Here is a 20237-nt window from a genome sequence, read left to right as displayed (position 1 = left end):
ACATTTTGACTCTGGTGGCACTTCTTCTGGTTATCTTCCCCTCTTTCCACACTTTTTCTCAGGTTAGGGGACTCCAGGGCAGGAGCTGGAGAAGATTCTCTAGAAACTAGTGGGATCTGAGTGACTTCCTTGACTCAAATCACCCCATATTCTATCTCTGAAAAGCCAGCAGCATTCCAGGAGCTTAAAACAATTGCAACCAGAAAGTTCTTCTTCTGGGTTAAGTTAATCCCTCTATCTGGCTGAAGTTTTGGCTTGTTTTTGTTTTTCCATTGCTCATGAGATACAAACCCCTGAGCTGATTACAATTTCCTGCTAACTATCCAGTCTGGCTTTATCAGCCATTTGGGGCATGTGTGCTGATGAAAGCAGCTCATGAAAAATACAGAAAACAAAACACACCCCAGCCATAACCCTGGTTCACCTGCAGGGGTATCGATTGGCAGAGTGGACCCCAGCAATTCACTGAAGTGCTCTGTGCCTCAATTGCCTCATCTTTAAAATGGGGGTGTTGGCCGGGCATGGTGGCTCACACCTATAATCCCAGCACTTTGGGAGGCCGAGGCAGGTGGATCACCTGAGGTCAGGAGTTCGAGACCAGCCTGGCCAATATGGTGAAACCCCATCTTTACTAAAAATACAAAAATTAGCCAGGCGTGGTGGCGGGCATCTGTAATCCCAGCTACTCAAGAGACTGAGGCAGGAGAATCGCTTGAACTCAGGAGGCGGAGGTTGCAGTGAGCCGAGATCGCACTGCTGCACTCTAGCCTGGGCGACGGAGTGAGATTCTGTCTTAAATAAATAAATTAATTAATTAATTAAATAAAATGGGGACGTCATCCCTGTGGACCTTCTGAAAGCTCCTCTGTCCAAGGATGGCCTATTTTTCCATGACCAACATTCCTTATGATGTTTGGGGAACATCCAAGGGAAGCAAGGTCAGAAATTTATGCTTAAATCCCTAGTCCTCTCTGGTCCTGATGAAACCACCCCATCCCCTCATCAAAGACTCAGCTGCACTCCAGAATTCATCTCTGACTTTAATGGCTTAAGCAAGAACATGGTTTCCGTGGCTCCCCCTGGACTGGATGCTGGAGGACACATACTTCACAGTCTGAGGACTGGTCCCAGGAACTGGCAATCTAACAGGATGGCAAGTGGTTTTGAAACATACAGATTTTCAGGATGGAAGTTTGATTCTTCAGATTGTGACTCATCCGTGGAAAATAAATGGTTTAGCACCTAAATCTGTATATTCCCATCAGTGGCTTGGCTGACTCAGTTGTAAATAGGGTACCCTCCATCTGTCTCCCACCCATATGCTCCACTGTCCCCAGGCCCTCAGTGCCTGAGCCCTAGGGGGATTCGAGTTGGCTGCTGGATTCATTTCCTGCCAGCAAGCCTGCAAGGTGACCTGTCTCTCTAAGATGGAGAGCTGGAGAACTGGCCTGTAACTCTGCAAACTTAAACTCCCCTGGCTCTGGGGGATGCAAAGGGTGTGGGAACGGTGCACCTGTGGCCAGGTGAACCTGGGAGTGAGTCCATACGCAACACACACACTCACAGCTCCCTTCCCTCCACCACACACACACACAAACTAATGACTAACAACCTAAGAAGGGAAAAATGAATGGGGAATGGGCCATAGGGAGCTCTGGCCTCAGTCCATGAGGTGTGTCCGTCCGCTATCGAGGATCCAGTGCACAGAGGGTCAGAACATGAGTTAGGAGGGCCGGTCCACTCCGAATCGGAGGGTGAACTCTTCAGCATTCTTTCTGAACAGCTCCGGATTCTGTGTCAGCAGGTCAGCGAGGTCCATCCGCAGGGGCTCCCTGATATTCGGTCTATTCACCAGCACATTGAGGGCCTCCAGGACTGGGGAGAGACAGGCCAGATCAGGACATCAGGGCAGAGGGAAGGGAGTCATGGCTGCCCACTCCCAGTGTCCTGACACTCCACACCCACTCCTTGGGGGAAAGGTTCCATCGCTTAGGGTTACTCTATGACCAGATCAAACGCCCCGCTCATTCTTGGTTGGTGACACCCAAGACCTTGACTGATTACATCAGTGGTTTTCAAACAACTACATTCCATGGCTTCAGAGAAGCTCCTCATCACGGGGGCCACGAGATAAGTGAGGTTTCTGGGTCTTATCCCCATTTCAACAAAAACTACTCTGTTTTCCTCCATTATATTGATAGTCCAAATAAACTTTTCCTTGGGCAAAAGGGGTCTAAGGCTAAAGACTGAAAACCACCACTGCCCCCTGGCTCTTCATCTTTCACAGATGCCTTTGGGAACCTAGTGAAGGCAGCAGCCCATCTCCTGAGACAGATGCGCACATCCACATGCAAAACAGACAGTTCCCAGATCCCCTGAAGCTCATCCAAGGACCACTCCTCTCCCTGCTCCCACTCCCATCAACCTAAGGACTTTCGTTTCCTGAGTTAAAAACTCCTGAGCTGGTCCAGGTGGAGGATTGCACACTGATTCAGCCACAGGCTCTAGAGCTGCGTTGTTCAATATGGTAGCCATTAGCCACATGCAGGCATATAAATTTAAATGAATTAAAATCAGGCCAGGCACGGTGGCTCACGCCTGTAATCCCAGCACTTTGGGAGGCCAAGATGGGTGGATGGCTTGAACTCACGAGTTTGAGACCAGCCTGGGCAATATGGCAAAACCTGGTCTCTACAAAGCATGCAAAAATTAGCCAGGTGTAGTGGCACGCTCCTGTAGTCCCAGTTACTCGGGAGGCTGAGGTGGGAGTATGGCTTGAGCCCAGGAGGTGGAGGTTGCAGTGAGCCAAGATTGCACCACTGAACTAACTGCCTGGGCAATAGACACAGACCGTGTCTCAGTAGAAAAAACAAAAAGGATTAAAATTAAGTACAATTAAGAATTGAGTTCTGGCCAGGCGCGGTGACTCACACCTGTAATCCCAGCACTCTGGGAGGCCGAGGCAGGCGGATCGCCTGAGGTCAGGAGTTCGAGACCAGCCTGGCTAACATGGCAAAACCCCTCTCTACTAAAAATACAAAATAGCTGGGTGTGGTGTCATACGCCTGTAATTCCAGCTACTCGAGAAGCTGAGGCCAGAGAATCGCTTGAACCCGGGAGGTGGAGGTTGCAATGAGCCAAGATCGCGCCACTGCACTCCAGCCTAGGCGACAGAGCGAGACTCCGTCTTAAAAAAGAAAAAGAATTGAGTTCCTCAGTTGCAACAGCCACATGTGGCTTGCAAGTCAGCCAAGTGCTGCCGTTTGTCATCTGTATGACCTTAGGCAACCACTTCACCTCTCACATGCCTCAGATGTCCGGGTCTATTAAACAAGGCTAATGACAACACTACCTCACAGGCTTGTGGAGGAAATAAAAATGAAGTCGGCATGTGATGTTTTTAGCACAGTGCCGAAAGTGCTCAGTCAAGTGACAGGTATTATCATTATGAAGCCAGTTCCCTCCACTGTCATTTAGGACACCGAGTCCCAGAAAGGAACAAAAACTTGCCCGAAGTCCACAGAGGAAACAGCGGGCTTTCTTATCCCAACCCCTTCCCTGTGCAGTCAAGCTGTCTCTCCCATGAATCGCAGCAATGTTCCTCTGTCACAACTGCACAGGTATAAGAACAGACGCAGGAGGAGGTCAGTCTGTCCAGGAAGCATCCCTTCTATCTCATAGTAAGTTCAGCCAAGACTCACAATTTTTATCTCCTCTCTTTGGGGCTTTTCAAGCTCAGAATAAGCTGTGAACCCCCTCTCCAGTAATCTCTACCCAGTATCAGTCCCTCCTCCAGGCAAAGCCCAGCCCTACCTTGGCAAGTCTTGGTGCAAGGCTTCCAGTTCTCATTGCTGATGATGGGCAGGCAAATCTGTCCGTTCTCGTCCACGTTGGGGTGGTAGATCTTGGTTGTGAATTTGATCATGGGAGGCTTGAACGGATACTCCTGCGGGAAGCTGATGCGCAGGTTGAAGGCTTTGAGGTGGTAGGGAGGTTGGTCCTGTGCAGAGAGAAAAGGGGTCAAGCTCCAGTCTGGTTTTCCTCCCTTCCTGCCCCAATTCGAGGGTCCTAGGCATCCTCTGCTTCACTCCCAGGAAGAATCATGAGCCGAGATACACACAGCTTTCTGCATTCATTTGACAATTGAGTCATGGATTAGTGAAAATGTGAAATCACCAAAGGGCACTGGCCTGGGAGGCAGAGAAGTCTGATCCCGGCTTTTGCTGTGTGACCGCGGGTGAGCCACTTCCCACCTCTAGGCCTCAGTTTCCTCATTTGAAAAGTGGATAAAGATGGACTAGATGAGCTCTAAGGGCCATCTCAGCTTTCAAGACTTTCTGAGATTATGGAAGAAAAGGATGGAACATCCTTTCTTAAAACATTAGAATGGGGGTGAGGAAACGGAGAAAATGAGGAAATCCTAAGAACTCGGGAGCTTAGGAAAATAAAATGGTGCAGCTGTGATGGAAAACAGTATGGCCATTTCTCAAAAGATTAGACACAGAATTACCATATGATCCAGCAGTTCTACTTCTGGGTAGATACCCAAAGAACTGAAAGCAAACAGGTATTTGTATACCAATGTTTCTAGCAGCCAAATGGTGAAAGCAAACCAAGTGTCTATCAATGGATCAATCAACAAAATGTGGCATATATACACAATGGAGTATTATTTAGCCTTAAAAGGAATGAAATTCTGATATATGCTACAACATGGATGAACCTGGAAGACACTATGCTACAGGAAATAAGCTAGACAAAAAAAGGACAGATATTGCAAAATACCACTTATGTGCAGTACCTAGAATAGTCAAATTCATAGAAACAAAATACAAAAGTGGTCACCAGGTGCTGGGGAAAGAAAGGAATGAGGAGTTACTGAAGGGGTACAGAGTTTCACTACAAGTAGACAAAAAGTTTTAGAGATGAACGGTGGTGATGGCTGTACAACAATGTTTGTTTGTTTGTTTACTGAAGCAGGGTCTCACTCTGTCACTCAGGCTGGAGTGCAGTGGCATTATCATTGCTCACCGTAATCTCAAACTTCTGGGCTCAAGTGATCCTCCCACCTCGGCCTCCTGAGTAGCTGGTACTACAGGGGCCCACGACCATACCTGGCTAATTAAAAAATTTTTTTTGATAGGGTCTCACTATGTTGCCAGGGCTGGTCTTGAACTCCTGGCCTTGAGCAATCCTTTTGCTTTGGCCTCCAGATTACTGGGATTATAAGCATGAGCCATCATGCCCAGCTGTAATCCTACTTAATGACACTGAACTATATACTTAAAAATGGTTAAGATAGTAAATTTTGTTATGTGTATTTTACTATGATTAAAAACAAACAAACTCAGGGTCTGGAGTGACCTAGGGGTTGGGAGCTGCAAGGAGCCAGCAGAAGACCCTCTAGACTTTGAGCCACCTGAACACTTTTCTGAGCACCTATCTGTGCTGTCCTGCGCTAAGGCTTGACATGCATTAGCCTGTGCAACAGAGTAGGGGTCACACAGACTCCGGAGCCACCCTGCCTGGGTGTGATCAGACTCTGACACTCACTAGCCATGTGATCTAACTAGGCCGGGCGCGGTGGCTCACCTTTGTAATCCCAGCACTTTGGGAGTCCAAAGTGGGCAGATCACCTGAGGTCGGGAGTTCGAGACAAGCCTGACCAACATGGAGAAACCCTGTCTCTATTAAAAATGCAAAATTAGCCGGGTGTGGTGGCGCATGCCTGTAATACCTGCTACACGGAAGGCTGAGGCAAGAACCGAGAGGCAGAAGTTGAACCTGGGAGGCTGACATCGTGGTGAGCAGAGATCACACCCTTGCACTCCAGCCTGGGCAACAAGAGCAAAACTCTGTCTCAAAAAAAAAAAAAAAAAAAGAGATGGAGTAAAAAAAAGTAGGAAGATAAAGAAAATATCTCATTTTTATGGTCTCAGTAAGAAGAAAAGGCTGCGCCTATCAGTCAGAGAAGGCCAACAGCTGAGGCCTCAGGGCAGGATGGGAGGGTGCTGTGGTTGGATGTTTGTCTCCTCAAATCTCAGGTTGAACTTTGATCCCCAAGACCTGCACGGCGGTGGCTCACCCCTGTAATCCTAGCACTTTGGGAGGCTGAGGCAGATGGATTGCCTGGGCTCAGGAGTTTGAGATCAGCCTGGGTAACATGATGAAACCCCGCCTCCACCAAAATACAAAAAAGTAGCTGGGCGTGGTAACGTGCGCCTGTCGTCCCAGCTACTCAGGAGGCTGAGGCATGAGAATTGCTTGAACCCAGGAGGCAGAGGTTGCAGTGAGTCTCACTCTGGAGTGCAGAGCGAGACTGTCACCAAAAAAAAAAAAAAAAAAGGAAAGAAAAGAAAAGAAATTTGATCCCCAATGTTGGAGGTGGGGCCTAGGGGTATGGGTCCTGGGGGCAGATCTCCCACGAATGGCTGCGTGCCAACCTCACAGTAATAAGAGAGTTCTTACTCTATTACTTACTGAAAAAGCTGGTTGTTTAGAAGATCCTGGCACCTGCTCGCTCTCTCTCTCTCTTTCACTTCTTCTCTTGCCATGTGATCTGTACACGTGGCTCCCATTTGCCTTCCACCATGAGTGGAAGCTTCCTGAGGCCTCACCAGAAGCAGATGCTGGTGCCATGCTTTTTTTTTTTTTTTTTTTCTTTTTTTGAGATGGAGTTTCACTTTGTTGCCCAGGCTGGAGTGCAATGGCGTGATCTCGGCTCACCGCAACCTCTGCCTCCCAGGTTCAAGCAATTCTCCTGCCTCAGCCTCCCAACTAGTTGGGATTCCAGGCATGCGCCACCACACCCAGCTAATTTTGTATTTTTAGTAGAGACAGGGTTTCTCCATGTTGGTCAGGCTGGTCTTGAACTCCTGACCTCAGGTGATCCGCCCTCCTCAGCCTCCTAAAGAGATGGGATTATAGACGTAAGCCACCACGCCCGGCGCCATGCTTCTTGTACAGCCTGCAGAAGCTTGAGCCAAATTAACCTCTTTTCTTTATATATTATGCACCCTCGGGTATTCCTTTACAGCAACACAAATGGACTAAGACAGGGGTATCAGTGTGTCCTGCCTGAAGGGGCTTCTTTCTGGGCTTCATAGGACTTAACAGAGGAAGGAGGTAGCAGAGCCATGGAGCTGAGAGCTCTGGGGACCTGTCCCAGCTCTGCCTCGGGCTTGCTGTATGACTAAGCTTTCTCTGAGGATCAGTTCCCTCGTTTGTAAAATGGAGAAGTTGGACCAGAGGATTCCACGCTGTATCTTACAGTCAGTTGAGAAAGTCCCACTACCTTCTAAGTTCTAGGTTAAATAAAGCATTTTGCTACTTTGTTTTGTTTTGTTTTGTTTTTTTGAGACAGAGTTTCGCTCTTGTCATCCAGGCTGGAGTGCGATGGCCCAATCTCAGCTCACAGCAACCTCCGCCTCCCAGGTTCAAGTGATTCTCATGCCTCAGCCTCCTGAGTAGTTGGGATTATAGGCGCCCACAACCATGCCCAGCTAATTTTTGTATTTTTACTAGAGACAGGGTTTCACCATGTTGGCCAGTCTGGTCTCACACTTCTGACCTCCGGTGATCCACCCAGCTCAGCCTCTCAAAGTGCTGGGATTACAGGTGTAAGCCACCATGCCCGGCCTGCCACTTTTTAAAAAATTTTGAAAACTATTCATTTTTCATGGAGTGGTTAAAAGAGGAGACCCTGGAGTCCGCTGAATTCCACTACTGCCACCTTATTCTGAGTGACCACAGACCAGTTACTTAACCTCCTTGGTTTCCATCTCTGCAATTTTAAGAGGAAGACAACCTTCCTCATTGGATGGTTGAGAGGTTTCAATATGACCACGTATGTTGTGTACTTAAAACAGCACTTGGTCCACGGAAGACTCTCAAGGAATGAGAATTTTACTATTAGCTTCGAAAGACTCATCGAGCTGAATCCTTCCATGACCAAGATGTTCCAAGTGGGGCCACTTTGGTGAATACATAAACTGAGACTGAGCCTTTGAGGAGGAATTTGTCTGCTATTCCAAAGGACCTTTCCTTTGCCAGTCAGCCATCCCCTCCTTTATGGCCTCACCAGGCACCTTCAGGCCCCCTTAGCTGATGACTTACATCAAGCTTTGGTCCTCCAGCTCTGGGATTCCTCCCAAGTATCATGTTTCTTCAGGACTCCTATATGGCTGGAAGGTCTGTGGCCAGTTCCTGGGGCACACTTAACCACCTTGGTCTTGCCAACCATTGAGGTCCTCTGATTTCATAGTATTCTGCCAAACGAGACATTTCCTAGGTTTTCCTATCACCCCTGCTTTCATCATCTCAAAGTTGGTCTCCTTGGAGATATAATCAGTCCCTGGAGCTCCTTTGAGCATCTTCTCCCGGCACCTGAGGCCTAGAACAGGTGTCCTCACTCTAAGCCAGGTAAGTGGATCGTTTCAACACAGTAACCCAAGGGACTTGACAGAGGTTCCCATGTTGACCTGACTCAGGCCTTTCTCTACTTTTCTGGACTAAAGGTCAGTTTAAAGAGAAGATGACACAACCTATGCCACTGCATTGTCAATAAAAAGTAAATCCTGCTGGGTGTGGTGGCTCTACCTGTAATCCCAGCACTTTGGGAGGCCGAGGTGGGCAGATCACTTGAGGCCAGGAGTTTGAGACCAGCCTGGCCAACATGGCAAAACCCTGTCTCCACTAAAAATACAAAAATTAGCTGGTCATAGTGGCACATGCCTGTAGTCGCAGCTACTCAGAAGGCTGAGGCAGGAGAATCGCTTGAACCCCAGAGGTGGAGGTTGCAGGAAACTGACATCGTACCACTGCACTCCAGCCCGGGCGACACTGAGACTCTGTCTCAAAAAAAAAAAAAAAAAAGTCGAAATCCTAAATAATAAGATGAACTGTTCCCTCGATATTCCAAAGAGCTTTGACTAACAAAAAGTTCAATGTCTTAAATTTTATTTCCAAGTAACAGAAAGTGTAGATTAATTTCTCAAAGTATCTGTAGTCACTAATAATCGGATGAAAAAAAGAGAGATCTTGCACTCTGAAAACTATTTTGGAATACTACTTTCAGAGAGACTTTATCAAGAAAATACCAAATAATAAACAGAGAAAAATAAGAACAGTAGAAATGAGCTATTTGTGTTTTCATATGTAACAATTTTCTGAAATAAGACTAAAGAAAAACAAAATACAATTTAGGTTTGTGGGAGCAAATTCTACCAACTGTGAGAGCCTGGAAGTTTATCCCTATCCCTTGACAAAGGTCCAAGAAATCTTTATTTCTTCTTCTTTTTGATGCTGTTTGTCTCCTGAAGTTCTGTAGTGGGCTTGGTGGCTACTGGTTTAAGGAAGGGGTCTCCTACTAAGTCAAAAGTCCTTTGGCATCTTTATCAGAAGATGAACCTCAGAAGTATCTGGATCTCAGAAGCAATCAATTCAGAGAGAGGCCCCCTCCAGCAATGATAACCTCCAGTGAAAGGATCTCAAGCAGGGAAAATTCTTGCCTAGTCCTAACCCTCCCTGCCCATGTCCCTGGCCTAAGTTGGCCACAATCCAAAGCCATGGTCCCCATGGATACTCACGGGTAGGAGGAGAGCGTGCCACACAAGGACATTGGCATCATCGCTGGACAGGTTCCGCAGGTACGGGGGAGGCTTCTTCTGAAGATCCTCCAGCTCCTGCAGGGGACACAAGTGAGTAGGCAGTTGGCCTAGTCCTCCCTATTTCAGCCCCCTCCCCCTGCCCCAGCAGCAAGCTGCCCCAAGTTCAAAACTGGCCATCTTAGGGGCAGAAGCTGGTAAAGTCAAAGCCTACATTTACTGAGCACTTAGTATGTATCAGGCATGGTGCTGGTGCTTTTTCTTTTTTTTTTTTTTTTTGAGACAGAGTCTCGCTCTGTTGCCCAGGCTGGAATGCAGTGGTGTGATCTCGGCTCACTGCAAGCTCCGCCTCCTGGATTCACACCATTCTCCTGCCTCAGCCTCCTGAGTATCTGGGACTACAGACGCCCGCCACCACGCCCAGCTAATTTTTTGTATTTTTAGTAGAGACGGTGTTTCACCGTGTTAGCCAGGATGATCTTGATCTCTTGACCTTGTGATCCACCCGCCTCAGCCTCCCAAAGTGCTGGGATTACAGGCGTGAGCCACCGCGCCCAGCCAGTGCTGGTGCTTTAAGTGAATTTTCTGACTGTGGCCTCACCACAACTCTGGTACACCTAGGTACTAGGTGCAGGGAAAAATAGATCACTTCTCCCAGATATGAAAACTTGGGAGTAAGTGCTCTTAGGAGGCTTTTTTCCTGAAAGCAGGGTACTTAACCTCTGCTCTCTAGCCTTCTTCCTAGAAAGTCACTAGGTTCTAATTCCCTTCCTCTCGTCCTTTCTTCCTTCCATAAGCATCGACTGAGCATCTACAGCAAAGACATGACCCCACCGCTTCAAACTCTGCCAGATCAGGGCTGGAGAAGCGAAATGACTCCGGAAGACCATAGCAGAGAAGAACTCTACACACCAAGCGGGGAAACAAGGGGGCAAGGAGTGACTCATCTTCCCAGAACTGTGGCCCAAGCACCTGAATATCCCTTTTGAATTCTCCCAACAGCCATTACTGAGCATCTTCTACTGACATTTAACTGAGACAGGACCAGTCCTCAAGAATTTCAGTAGAGTAATGGACGAAACATGGATGTGATTATGTGAATGTGTATGGATATACAGCAGGGAAGGAGATGAGAGGGGAGAAGGAAGGCTTCACAGAGGGAGCACTCTGTGAGCTGGGCCATGCAGAATGAACAGGAATCCATAATGCAGAGAAGGCGAGAAGCACCAGGGCACAGGGCCCAGATGGGGCACATATGTACAGTATGTCCTGCAGAAGGTTAATAGGTAGTACAGGAAAAGGGTTCCAAGGTCAAGTACATTTGGGAAATCTAGGGTAAAGAGGTTTCTTCACTGGAGAACTTCCCAGAGGCTTTAATATGCTCTCGTGTATGGTGATTGACCAAGCTGTGGGCCCACGGCATGCAGTACTTCTCAAATGTATTTGACAAAGGAATGCTGCCCCTCTTTTAGGGTCCATCTTGTGGGACTATAGGCCTTTTCTTGTTGGGGAAGAAAAAAAGACACTCAAGGCCAGGTTACATTTCTCTGGAACAATGAATTGGTACAAATCAGTGGTTCTCAACCAGGGGCGATTTTACCCAGCCAGGGACATTTGGTAATATCTGGGAACATTGTTCCGTTGTCAAAAATCAGGAGAGTGGGAAGAGGCCAGAGATGCTGATAAACATCCTAACAAAGAATTATCTGGCCCAACAAGAGGGGAGACCGCTGCCCTGCAGGGTGAGTCTCAGGCCTGCTCACATTCACCACAAGCTGACTGAAGGGCCTTTGGGCCTTAGGTGAACATCAGCAGTAGTACCCTGGCAGTACTCCTCATAGACCCGTGTGGTGGTGGACAAGGGGAGAGACTCCTATATCCGGGGAAAGGGGAGGGAAGAGTGGGAAGGACTGTGTCCTGTGGTTTCGGTGCCAGCTTAGCTGCAGTAGAACAGAGCACTAGATAGATTTCTAAGGTTTCTGACTCCAGGCCCTGGCCCGTGGACAGCAACTGTGGACCTCTCTGGGGCCCAGCAGCGAACTAACTGCCCTAAAGGGAAGGACACAAGCCTGGCTGGCTTCACCACCTGCTGATTGTAGAGCCCTCGGGCCTTGAGCAAACGTAGGGCATAGCCAAGTAGTAATTATAGCGGGCCTTGAACAAGACCTAGTGTTGTGCTGGCTTCAGGCCTGCCCCAGTGCAGTCCCAATTCTGGTGACTGTGGGGATGCTTGTGTCACACCTCACCCAGCTCCAGGGAGCTCAGCACGGAGAGTAAGACTCCATTCGTTTGGGAGAAAGTAAGGGAAGAAAATGAGAGTCTCTACCTGGTAATCCAGAGAATTCTTCCTGATGTTATCCAAAACCACCAAGGTAGTAACCTCTAAGAGTCTGCAAGAACTACAGTGTTACTAGGCTTGGAGTGCCCCCTAATGTAGACATGGCTGCAGTGACCTAAACTTAGATCACAACAGCCAAGCCCGTTCCAATACCTAGAAAGCCTTCCCAAGAAGGATGAGTACAAAGAAGCCCAGACTACAAAGACTATAATAAATACCTAACTCCTCAGTGCCCAGACACCAAGAAACATCCACAAGCTTCAAGATGATCCAGGAAAACACAGCCTCACCAAACGAACAAAATAAGGTACACGGGGCCAATTCCAGAGAAACAGAGATATGTGACCTTTCAGACAGAAAGCAAAATAGCTGTTTTGAGGAGACTCAAATAAATTCAATATTTCCTCCATAGAGAAGGAATTCAGAATCCCATCAATAAATTTAACAAAGAAATTGAAATAATTAAAAAGAATCAAGCAGAAATTTCGGAGTCAAAAAATGCAACTGAGGCCGGGTGCAGTGGCTCATGCCTGTAATCCCAGCACTTTGGGAGGCCGAGGCGGGCAGATCACCTGAGGTTAGGAGTTCGAGACCAGCCTGGCCAACGTGGTGAGGCCCCGTTTCTACTAAAAATACAAAAATTAGCTGGGCATGATGATGCATGCCTGTAATCCCAGCTACTTGGGAGGCTCAGGCAGGAGAATTGGAGAGGCAGAGGTTGCAGTGAGCCGAGATCACGCCATTGCACTCCAGCCTGAGCAACAAGAGCGGAACTCCGTCTCAAAAAAAGAAAAAAATGCAATTAACATACTGAAACGCATCAGAGTCTTTTAATAGCAGAATTGATCAAGGAGACGTACTAGAGTGCCTAAAGACAGGGTATTTGAAAATACAGTCAGATGAAGCAAAAGAATAAAAGAATAAACAAAGACTTTGGGAGGCCAAGGCGGGTGGATCATGAGATCAGGAGATCGAGACCATCTTGGCTAACACGGTGAAACCCCATCTCCACTAAAAATACAAAAAAAAAAAAAAAAATTAGCCGGCTGTGGTGGTGGGCGCCTGTAGACCCAGATACTCAGGAGGCTGAGGCAGGAGAATGGTGTGAACCCAGGAGGCAGAGCTTGCAGTGAGTCAAGATTGTGCCACTGCACTCCATCCTGGGCAACAGAGCGAGACTCCATCTCAAAAAAAAAAAAAGAATGAACAAAGAATGAAGTATGCCTACAGGATCTAGACAATGGCCTCAAAAGGGCAAATCTCAGAGTTACTGGCCTTAAATCGGAGGTAGGGAGAGAGACAGGGCTAGATAGTTTATTCAAACAGATAGTAACAGAGAACTTCCCAAATCTAGAGAAGATTATCAATATCCAAATATGAGAAGGTTATAGAACACCAAGCAGACCTAACCCAAAGAAGACTATCTCAAGGCATCTAATAATCAATCTCCCAGATGTCAGGGATAAAGAAAGGGTCCTAACAGCAGCAAGAGAAAATAAACAAATAACATACAATGGAGCTCCAATATGTCCGGCAGCAGACTATTCAGTGGAAATCTTACAGGCCAAGAGAGAGTGGCATGACATATTTAAATGAAATACGGCTGAGCGAAAAAATCTTTTACCCTAGAATAGTATATCCCGTGAAAATATCCTTCAAACATGAAGGAGAAAATAAAGACTTTCCCAGACAAACAAAAGCTGAGAGATGTCATCAACACCAGACCTGTCCTACAAGAAATGCTAAAAAGGAGTTCTTCAATCAGAAATTTAAAATAATTTTAATGAGCAATAAAAAATCATCTGGGCTGGGCACGGTGGCTTACCTGCAATCCCAGCACTTTAGGAGGGTGAAGCAGGTGGATCACCTGAGCTCAGGAGTTTGAGATCAGCCTGGACAACATGGCGAAACCCCATCTCTACTAAAAATACAAAATTAGCCAGGTGTGGTGGCGCATGCCTATAATCTCAGCTACTCGGGAGGCTGAGGCAGGAGAATCACTTGAACCCGGGAAGCGGAGGTTGTGGTGAGCCAAGATCGCACTATTGCCCTTCAGCCTGGGCAGCAAGAGCAAAACTCTGTCTCAAAAAAAAAAAAAAAAAAGAAAGAAAAAGAAAAAAGAAAAGAAAAGAAATCATCTGAAGGTACAAAACTCACTGGCAATAGTAAGTGCACAGAAAAACAGATTAGGGCTGGGCACGGTGACTACGCCTGTAATCCCAGCACTTTGGGAGGCCGAAGCCGGTGGATCACCTGAGGTCAGGAGTTCGAGACCAGCCTGGCTAACATGGTGAAACCACGTCTCTACTAAAAATACAAAAATTAGCTGGGCGTGTTGGCGGGTGCCTGTAACCCCAGCTACTTGGGAGGCTGAGGTAGGAGAATCACTTGAACCCGGGAGGTGGAGGTTGCAGTGAGCTGAGATCGTGCCATTGCACTCCAGCCTGGGCAACAAGAGTGAAACTCTGTCTCAAAAAAAAAAAGAAAGAAAAACACAGATTAGTATAACACTGTATTTATGGTGTGTACACTACTCATATCTTAAGCAGAAAGAGGAAAAGATGACCAATTAAATATAATAACTACAACAATTTTTCAAGAGGTAGACAGTACAATAAGAAATAAATAGAAATGGCCGGGCGCAGTGGCTCATGTAATCCCAGCATTTTGGGAGGCCGAGGCAGGTGGATCACCTGAGGTCAGGAGTTCGAGACTAGCCTGACCAACATGGAGAAACCCCCTCTCTACTAAAAATACAAAATTAGCCAGGTGTGATGGTGCCTGCCTGTAATCCCAGCTACTCAAGAGGCTGAGGCAGGAGAATCACTTGAACCCGGGAGGCGGAGGTTGCGGTGAGCTGAGATGGCACCATTGCACTCCAGCCTGGGCAACAAGAGCAAAACTCCATCTTAAGGAAGGAAGGAAGGAAGGAAAGGGAGAGAGAGAAAGAAAGAAGGAAAGAAATAGAAACAACAAAAAGTTAAAAAGCGGAAAGACGAAGTTAAAGTATACAGTTTGTATTAGGTTTTTTTTTTTTTTTTTTTTTTTTTGAGACAGTGTCTCACTCTGTCACCCAGATTGGAGTCCAGTGGCACAATCACAGCTCACTGCAGCCTCAACCTCCTGGGCTCAGGTGATCCTGCCACCTCAGCCTCCCAGGTAGCTGGGACTACAGCAGTGTGCTACGATGCCCGGCTAATTTTGGTACTTTTTGTAGAGATGGGGTTTGGCCGTGTTACCCAGGCTGGTCTCTAACTCCTGGGCTCATGCAATCCGCGAACCTCAGCCTCCCAAAGTGCTGATATTACAGGAGTGAGACACCACGCCTGGCCTTTATTAGTTTTCATTTTGCTTGTTTGTTTATGTAATCAGTGTTAACTTGTCATCAGTTTAAAATAGCAGGTTATAAGATATTATTTATAAACCTTGTAGTAACCTCAAATCTAAAAACATACAATGGATACATAAGAGTTATGTGACCCAAAATGTCAATAGTGATGAGGTTGAGAAACTGAAGCTCTCCAAACCCAGTGCACAAGTGGGGAGGGGTCCTTTAACACTGTGGACCATTTGAACTTTCTCTGCCTTCCCCCCACCCCCAACATATAATATAAACACATCCCATGCCCCCCTCCTATCTATCAGCCTGTGTTCTATTTCTGTTCAACCAATAAGCTGCTTCTGGTGCCTTCCACCCAGAGTCAATGGCCCTTCATTTATCTTTATCCCAAACTAGACGCATCTGCACTCGTAAGAGTTTCTCTATCATCTGTGACTCTTTGGCAAGAACAAAGCCCAGGGCTGACCGGAGAAGATCTGGAATAGACATTTTCCTGACTTTACAACTGGGCACACTTGGACTTTATCTGTTTAGGATGAGTTCTGCCAAAACTTTCCCAAAGCCTGAGGAAGTTGAAACCCAACCTAAAACACACAGTTCTTTCCTACTGCCTACTAGGAAATCACCTGACTCAGAGGAACAGAAAATGAAAGTAGAAAGGCCATTAAGAGAGCCTGCAGGCTGGAGGCCTGTGGACCGGGTTTCATATTCCAGTCCCACTGCTCCTTACTGAAAGACTCTGGACAAGCAAGTTATTTTCTCTGCGCCTCAATTTCCTCATTTGTAAAATACGGGTATATATTACTTATCTCACAGAACTGCTGTGCGAATTAGATGAAATAACCATGTAAACCGTTTGGCATGTAACGGTTCCAATGCAATAAATTCTGGCTCCCATCTCTCTTCCACTTGGCTGGAAAGACCCTCTGCCTCATTTTGCTGCCAACCTCCAGATTTAGTATCTAGGCCAAGCCTGCTCTGGGCATCCCAGTCTGAGGCCATTTTCTTCTCAGAAGCTGAGGGTAGCAGGCACCCTCTTCCTCCCCTAGAGCCTGCCCCTCCACCCTGCAGACTGGAAGGGGCACTTCTGAAAGACTTGGGGCGCCAGACTCACTTCACCAGGATCACCTTCCTCCCTAATCCATCTCCAAACACCCTGGGTTTTCCCACCTTCTGGAGGAAACTGCCCCCTCCCCATCCTTCCAGATCTTATTTCAAATTGTGTCCCCGATAGGAATAAAATTCAACAAGGGCCGGATTTGTGTTCATCTCTGCCCGCCCCACCCCCCACCTCCTAGAACAGGGCCAGCACATGCAGGCATTCAACACTTGTAGAACTCACGAATGCAAGCCACCTACTCCAGGAGGCCTTCCAGGTCCACCTCCGCATCTTTTCCTCCAGAGAATACCCAGGGAACTTTGCCCCAAATTCTAATCAGCATTCCGTGTTTCTCAGGACTCTAGTAATACAGGCATCAAATTACGGGATGGGCCATGGGCTTATTCCAAGGCAAGGACTTCATCCTGGTCATCTGTGTTCATAACCCACCACCAGCAGTAGCAGAATGCCTGGCACCAAGGTGCCAAGGACGTTTCCTGCACTGGAGATGCACCCAGTTGTCATCACAAGTTTCAGGCAGGAAAAGCGAAATTGAAACCAGTTTTGGGGGAGCCGGCTCATCTTCACCACGCGAACAGCTCAAGCAGAGGCCTCCAAACCCCCCAAACCCCAGCTCTGGCCACTCTTGCAAGCCAGTCCTCCTCTGAGTAGAGGGCGGGGAGGACAGGGATTCAGCTAGCTCTGGTGCCCAGACAAATAAATAAATGTGCTCGAAGAGCCGCGGAGGGGATGGAGGGAGGCGGCAATGCGTGGGGCGAGGGGAGCCAAGAGAAAGGGGTCATCCTACACCCGCTTACCTTCGCCACTCGCATGCTCGCCGTCATCTCGAGACCGCGTGTGTGGCACCGGCGGCCTCCAGCAGGACCGAGCTCCTACCCGCGACACAGCGCGCCCTGCCCCGCCCCGGGGACCCCACCCCGGCAGCCCCGCCCACCCCTCCTCCCGCCGTCGCTGCGTGGGCCTCCCCGCACCCGCTCCGGCGAGGCCAGGAGGCCGCCGAGGGACGACCCGCCGGGCAACCGTCTGATACCCGCCCGGAAGGCTCGGACCCGGGACTCACGGTCTTTGTGTGGAGACGGGGGCGGGCCTCGGGGCGCGCGGCTCTGCTGATCCCTGCCTCCCGTGGGGGGCGCCGTGCACCGGCGGCGAGCGCTCAGGGGCGCTGGGGGGCGCTCATACGGATTCCAGTCTTCGCTCTGCCGGCTGCCGCACCGGGAGTTCTCCGGTCTTGGTCAGCCCCCTGCACGCCGCCCCAAATACACACTCGCCCTGGATAAATAAGGGATGCTCGCTGTGCAGACGCAGCTCCGTGACAGTTCTCGGCGGCCTCCACCATCAGACCGCCGCCTTGAGCCCCTGCCCCAGCGAGCTTCCGGAGCCGCCGAGCCTGCTGCCTTCCCTCCATGGGCCCAGCACTCCATCTCCGAAACTGCATGGGGGACGGCGTAGACCTGTGCCCTCCGAGCACCGCTCCCCGGCAGTCGGGGATCCTTTGTGCTGCCCGGCGTTCGGCGCGGGCTGCAACGTTTCTCCCCGTGGCTTGGGGCAGAGCACCGCAAGGAGGCGCTGTTGGACCCTTTCTCTTTTGCTTTGGGGGTTCGGTCTACCATCATTCTGTCCTTTACTAGGTTTAGTATTTACGAAGTGCCTACTGTATGCTGGTTTGGGAAACAGTTGGTGGGGGAAGCCCCAGGACGGACTCAGGAGCTTCCTTTCCAAGAGAAAGTCTGCTTCCCCTCCCTTACTTTACTACTGGTCCATTACAAGCTGTGGGCCTAATGTGTGCCCCCATGCACAGCTGGAGTCCCCAACCCTCTGTGCAAGGACAGAGTACTTGCAGCCCCTGAGCACCGAGCAGCATCTGGGGAAGATGAGACTTGTTGGGAGGGCCGATCCCCTCCTTCTCACCCTTCCCTACCCCCGTTTAGTCCAGACGAGAAGGGAAATCAGTATATTTTGAGCATCAGTTTGTGATCTCAGTACCTCACAGTTTTTTTGTTTCTTGTTTTTCTGACAAGAGTTTCACTGTCGCCCTGACTGGAGTTCAGTGGCGATATCAGCTCACTGCAACCTCCGCCTCCCGGTTCAAGCTGTTCTCGTGCCTCAGCCTCCTGAGTAGCTGAGATTTACAGGTGCGCGCCGCCACGACCGGCTCATTTTTGTATTTTTAGTAGAGTCAGGGTCTCGAGCTCCTGGTTTCAAGTAATCCACCCGCCTCGGCCTCCCAAAGTGTTGGAATTACAGGCGTGAGCCACCGTAATGTTTTTATCCAAGTATTTTGAAACCAAATGACTTCTCTGCTCAGATTTTGCAGAACGATTAATTGTTTCATTCAATTCAATAAACTTTAACAGCATTTTCTATATGCCCGAAATGAATAGGACACTCCGTAATCCCTTAACAGGGGTAGAGATGAGGGAACAAAGACATTCGAACCTGCCTTGTTGACTGAGACCTTGTCTCAGTCAACAAGCGCCTACTGTTGAGTGGCAGGCATTGCCAATAGGAAACACCAGGATGAGAAAGGGGAGTCCCTGCTCCTGAGGAGTTAGTTCCCAGACTACTGGGACAGAGGGAGAGAATGCAGCACCTGATTTTTAATGATAATGCTACAGAAAATCACCTGGTACTCTGGAAGTATGAGGAGGGTCACTTTATCCCTCTTCAGGGAGGGGCAGAGGTTTCCCGGAAGAGAGAAAAATCCAAGTGTATTGTGAAACATGATGAGTCAGCGAGAGTAAGAGCGTGGGATGAAGATGTTCTAATAAGAGGGAACAGCATGAGCAAATGGGGCAGTGTCTATGGAAAATGGAGCAAAAGCCTCTGTCCACGCATCGTAGCTCTCCTTTTCTTTTCTTACAGGAACGCTGCATCCCGAGGTGAATTCACAGTCATGGATATAGCTGGGTCCTAAGTCCCCACACAGTGGGGCAGCCCACAGGTGTGACTTTCATGTCCTTTCACAATGCAGACCTTTGTGTGTCAGAACAAGCCCCAGGGAGACCTGGGTTCTAGTTCCACATCTGCCCCCACGTGCAGTTATGGCCTTGGGTGGTCGGCGGAAACTCCTATCTGCTTCCCAGGACCATTGTGAGGCTAAGCTGAGGGAAGTGGAGGAACTTTGAAAACTGTAAGTCGCCGGGCGCAGTGGCTCACGCCTGTAATCCCAGCACTTTGGGAGGCCGAGGCAGGCGGATCACCTGAGGTCAGGAGTTCGAGACCAGCCTGACCAATATGGTGAAACCCCGTCTCTACTAAAAATACAAAAATTAGCCGGGCATGGTGGTGGGTGCCTGTAATCTCAGCTAGTCAGGAGGCTGAGGCAGGAGAATCGCTTGAACCCAGGAGGCAGAGGTTGCAGTAAGCCAAGGTCACGTCATTGCACTCCAGCCTGGGGGACAGAGCAAGACTCCGTCTCAAAGAAAAAAAGAAAAGAAAATTCTAAGTCCAAAGCCGGGCATGGTGGCTCACGCCTATAATCCCAGCACTTTGGGAGGCCGAGGCAGGTGGATTACCTGAGGTCAGGAGTTCGAGACCAGCCTGGCTAACATGGCAATACCTCGTCTCTACTAAAAATACAAAAATTAGCCAGGTGTAGTGGCGTGTGCCTGTAATCCCAGCTACTGGGGAGGCTGAGGCAGGAGAATCCCTTGAACCTGGGAGGCAGAGGTTGCAGTGAGCCGAGACCGCGCCATTGCACTCCAGCCTGGGCGACAAGAGCGAAACTCCATCTCAAAAAGAAAAACAAGAAAATTGTAAGTCCAGGATATAAACAATCAGGTTTTGAATCCCAGCTCCACTATTTTTGGCTAAATAACCTTGGGCACATTACAT

At 48.7% G+C, this 20237-nt stretch overlaps 1 protein-coding gene across 3 annotated transcripts; it reads right to left on the bottom strand.

The window, feature by feature from the left end:
* Positions 1-1020: 1020 nt before the first annotated feature.
* On the bottom strand, positions 1021-17335 carry UBE2L6 (ubiquitin conjugating enzyme E2 L6). 3 transcript variants are annotated; one of them, XM_003777762.5, is made up of 4 exons: positions 17201-17335; positions 9588-9683; positions 3814-4000; positions 1021-1875 (listed from the first exon to the last, which is right to left on the bottom strand). In XM_003777762.5, exons 1-4 carry the CDS (start codon positions 17225-17227, stop codon positions 1724-1726), a joined length of 462 nt encoding a protein of 153 aa, XP_003777810.1. In that variant the 5' UTR covers positions 17228-17335; the 3' UTR covers positions 1021-1723. The 3 variants fall into 3 exon arrangements, with proteins under 3 accessions (XP_003777810.1, XP_054380334.1, XP_054380332.1); XM_054524359.2 differs by lacking the exon at positions 17201-17335 and adding an exon at positions 5738-5855; XM_054524357.1 differs by lacking the exons at positions 9588-9683; positions 17201-17335 and adding an exon at positions 6481-6902.
* Between the last annotated feature and the right edge of the window lie 2902 nt (positions 17336-20237).

This window comes from Pongo abelii, chromosome 9 (genome assembly GCF_028885655.2).
Source record: "Pongo abelii isolate AG06213 chromosome 9, NHGRI_mPonAbe1-v2.0_pri, whole genome shotgun sequence".
Lineage (NCBI taxonomy): Eukaryota > Metazoa > Chordata > Mammalia > Primates > Hominidae > Pongo > Pongo abelii.
This window is presented reverse-complemented; position numbering and strand designations above follow the sequence as displayed.

Excerpts from the sequence above, each read along its gene's own strand:
- UBE2L6 (XM_054524357.1), bottom strand. The coding sequence starts at position 6,639 with ATGGCACCAGCATCTGCTTCTGGTGAGGCCTCAGGAAGCTTCCACTCA. Across the intron at positions 4,001-6,480 it reads CTAAACAACCAGCTTTTTCA|GACCAACCTCCCTACCACCT; the intron begins GTAAGTAATAGA and ends CTCTCTGCACAG. Across the intron at positions 1,876-3,813 it reads TTGCACCAAGACTTGCCAAG|TCCTGGAGGCCCTCAATGTG; the intron begins GTAGGGCTGGGC and ends GTCTCTCCCCAG.